Source organism: Corylus avellana, chromosome 3 (assembly GCF_965113065.1).
Source record: "Corylus avellana chromosome 3, dhCorAvel1.hap1.2, whole genome shotgun sequence".
Classification (NCBI taxonomy): Eukaryota; Viridiplantae; Streptophyta; class Magnoliopsida; order Fagales; family Betulaceae; genus Corylus; species Corylus avellana.
Window position 1 is genome coordinate 20,431,759 of NC_142492.1, and position 3,622 is coordinate 20,435,380.

Here is a 3,622-nt window from a genome sequence, read left to right on the forward strand (position 1 = left end):
ACAGGGGGGACCTAGGGGCGGGTGCCCCCGGTAAAAAAAAAATTAAGTAATTTTAAGTCAAAAGTTGGAGGGCACCCCTGCTAAAAAATTTCAATATCATTACCGCCCTAAAAAAAAATTTAAAAAAAAAAAAAATCAAGTCTCAATGCTCTAGCACCAACACGGCAATATACTAAACAAAAGAAAAAAAATTAAATTAAATTAAATTAATCTTACCCTAAATCCCTAACCCTTCTTCCAGACTTCAACCTGTCATACGGCTCAAGCGTGGACTGTGCAGCACTCCGTCTCCCATCGACCTTGAATTGCTTAGCCGCACCACCGGTATTTTCACGCCACGGCTACCCATGGTGATAGCCCATCTGACTAATTTTCGTTGTTTGTTTTCTTTGATTGATTTTCATGAACTTTGTTCAATTTTAGTATATGGGTTTTGTTGGTTTAACTCATTTGTCTAACATGGTGATTCGGTTTTTGGTGGTTCAGAACTCAGAAGGGAAACAGAGAAAGAAAGTTTGCTTGTGTGTGTGTGAGAGTGGTGAGAAACAAAGGGATTGGTTACATTGGTAGTGCCGTAATGGGGAGAGATCAGACATGGGAACTTGGGAAATGGGAAGGCTCTTTGTGATTACACTATTGAAGCCAACAAATACCGATTAGTGACAAAACTTGAATTGGGCTCCACACTCCACTTTTGACTGACTCTGTGAGTACTAATTAAGGCATCAAATTTGTTTTTTTTTTTTTTTTTGTGTGTGTGTGCTACTCTCCTGAGTCCTGACCACATGATAGCTTTGCTTACTTTTACTAATTTACATTTGGCCCATAAAAACAACAAGACTCAAGAGATACTTTTGTATATTATTCACAGTAGTTAATTTGTTTTTAGTATATAAATTCAGGGATATCTCTGGCCTTGGCTTTAAAAGTATCGCCTACCTTCTGAACCTTCCCCACTAGAACACCATAACTACAAGAGAGAAAGAGAGAGGGAATGCAGCTCTCTTACTGTGTAAAGTGATATAACAATATATTTGGTTGGTACTGGTTAGAAAAGTGTGAAAGATTTTTATTGATTATTTATCCTATTCAAGAACTTTATAGATTTTAGGGGATATCCTATTCAAGAACTTTATTGTTTATTTATTCATTTTGAAGATTGTAGTGCAGCGCTCTCATTGTAGATGCATATTTCTCCTTTAATTGGGCAATTTGCAAACTCTAATATGATTGACTGAAATTTATGGAGCTTTTTAATTGTGATATATCTCTTATTTTCATCATTTTGTTTATCTTATTCTAATAAAAACAATATTGTTATTTTTTTTTGGTAAGGTGTGTCTTATATATTTTGGGATTTTGTCAAGCATCAACGAGTTTTAGAAGATTATTGCCAATCTCAAGTTTGTTTTTTTTATTAATTCATTTTAGGCTAATAGCTATCGGAATATGCTAATAATTGTATTATAATATCATTAGAGACTTAGAGTATGTTTCATTAGACATGAATTGTTTAGTGTGAGAATTAAAACTAATAGATAAATAATTTTTCAGGTTTCTAAAAATTCTTAAATTACATTATGGGCAAGCCAAAAACAATTGATGCATTTTTTAAGGAAAAAGATGCTGATTCAAATTCTAAAATGTCTTCCTCGACATCCAATCCTCAAACTTTAGCTCCTGAGCAACGCCCTTCCAAGATGCCAAGAATTGAATCTCAAGTAGTTGAGTCATTTGACATTTCTACTCTACAATATGATCCCGGGTTGCGTCCTCAAATATGGGAATGTCCTATTAATCAACAAGATGAAATTAGATGTGCTTATCTTAAAGTCGGTCCGAATAGGTTCATTCCTTCTAGAAGTTCTGGATATCCGTTTTCGGGAACTGAAAAGAACCGCCGAGGATCCCAATCATCTTGGTATAAGATGTTTGATTGGTTAGAATCTTCTGAGGACAAAGATGCTGCTTATTGTTTACCCTGCTTTCTTTTTGCTAAAAAGCCAACGGGCGGTTTGGAGGTAGTGCATTTACTATTGAAGGATTTCGTAATTGGAAGAAAGTTAATGATGGAATGCATTGTTCTTTTTTGGTCCACATAGGAAATGGGCCATGTTCACCTCATAATAATACTGTTAAGTGTTGTGACAATTTGAAGAATCAGTCTCAACATATTGATAAGGTGATAGATAAGCAAACTTTGGAAGAAAAATTGAACAATCGATTGCGATTGAAGACTTAAATCGAATCTATTCAGTATTTAGCATATCAAGGATGTCCTTATAGAGGTCACGATAAAGGTCCCGATTTTAAAAATCGTGGCAATTTTCTTGAGTTGATAAAACTTGTGTCCAATTTCAATGACGATGTTGCCAAGGTTGTTTTAGAAAATGCTCCACAAAATGCAAAATATACTTCACCTCAAGTCCAAAAAGATATTTTACATGTCTTGGCAAAAAGAGTGCGAGATGCAATTCGTGAAGAAATTGGTGATTCAAAATTTTGAATTATTGTTGATGAGGCACAAGATGAGTCTAAGAGAGAACAAATGGCTATTGTTTTTAGATTTATTAAGAAAGATGGTTTTATACAAGAACGCTTCTTTGATATTGTCCAAGTTAAAGATACATCGGCATTGACTTTAAAGGATAAAATATCTGATGTTCTTTCTCAAAACTGTCTTGATATTCAAAGCATTCGTGGACAAGGGTATGACGGTGCTAGCAATATGTGTGGCGAATGGAAAGGATTGCAAGCATTATTTTTTAATGAATGTTCTTGTGCATCCTATGTTCATTGTTTCGCACATCGATTACAATTAGCATTAGTTGCTGCATCTCGAGAGGCAATTGTTGTTCACGATTTCTTCTCAAATTTGAATTTCATTATCAATGTGGTTAGTGCTTCATGTAAACGTCATCGTGATCTGCAAGATGCTCAAAAAGCAGATATCACATATTTGATAGCTATTGATGAACTTGAAACTGAAAAGGGAGCTAACCAAATTAGCACTTTGAAACGAGCTGGTAATTCTCGTTGGGGTTCTCATTTTTATTCTATTTGTAGCCTACTAAGGCTGTTTAATCCTGCTTGTTTAGTGCTTGAAAAGATTATAAAAGAATGATCCACTTACTCTCAACGTGGGGATGCTGATGCTGCTTATGAAATGATTACTTTATTCAAATTCATATTTATTTTACATTTGATGAGGGAAATCATGAATATCACTGATTGTCTTTGTCAACATTTGCAACAAAAATCTTAAGACATCTTAAATGCTATGCAATTAGTTTCTAATACAAAAGCACTCCTCCAAAAATTGAGAAATGAAGATTGGGATAATTTTCTTGAGAAAGTAGTCTATTTTTCCAAGAAATTGAAATAGACATTCCAGATTTGGGTGCTTGTTATGTTAAAGACTGAGGTCGTCTTCAACGGGACCACATTACGGTGGAACATCATTATCATTTTGATGTACTCAATGCTACTATAGACTACAGACTTTCAATTGCAAGAGCTCGATTGTAGATTTGGTGAAAGGGCAATGAAACTCTTGACACTTAGTTCAGCTTTGGATCCAAATGATGCTTATAAATCATTTAATATTGATGATATATGTAGT

At 34.5% G+C, this 3,622-nt stretch overlaps 1 protein-coding gene and 1 long non-coding RNA gene across 3 annotated transcripts; both read left to right on the forward strand.

Annotated features, from left to right (window-relative positions):
* Nucleotides 1-243: 243 nt before the first annotated feature.
* On the forward strand, nucleotides 244-1,250 carry LOC132176615 (uncharacterized). 2 transcript variants are annotated; one of them, XR_015911800.1, is made up of 3 exons: nucleotides 244-350; nucleotides 487-706; nucleotides 890-1,250. It is a non-coding gene; the product is annotated as an uncharacterized LOC132176615 (long non-coding RNA). The 2 variants fall into 2 exon arrangements; XR_009439547.2 differs by having other exon boundaries at nucleotides 487-1,250.
* Nucleotides 1,251-1,580: 330 nt separating this feature from the next.
* LOC132174221 (uncharacterized) lies at nucleotides 1,581-3,124 on the forward strand. The gene is made up of 2 exons (XM_088514386.1): nucleotides 1,581-2,021; nucleotides 2,522-3,124. The coding sequence occupies exons 1-2, from the start codon at nucleotides 1,581-1,583 to the stop codon at nucleotides 3,122-3,124; spliced, it is 1,044 nt and encodes a 347-aa protein (XP_088370512.1).
* The last annotated feature ends 498 nt before the right edge of the window (nucleotides 3,125-3,622 follow it).

Bases quoted from the DNA above. Each gene is read 5' to 3' on its own strand.
- LOC132174221 (XM_088514386.1), top strand. From the start codon at position 1,581: ATGGGCAAGCCAAAAACAATTGATGCATTTTTTAAGGAAAAAGATGCT. The intron at 2,022-2,521 runs GTAGTGCATTTA...ATTGTTGATGAG, and splicing joins AGCCAACGGGCGGTTTGGAG to GCACAAGATGAGTCTAAGAG.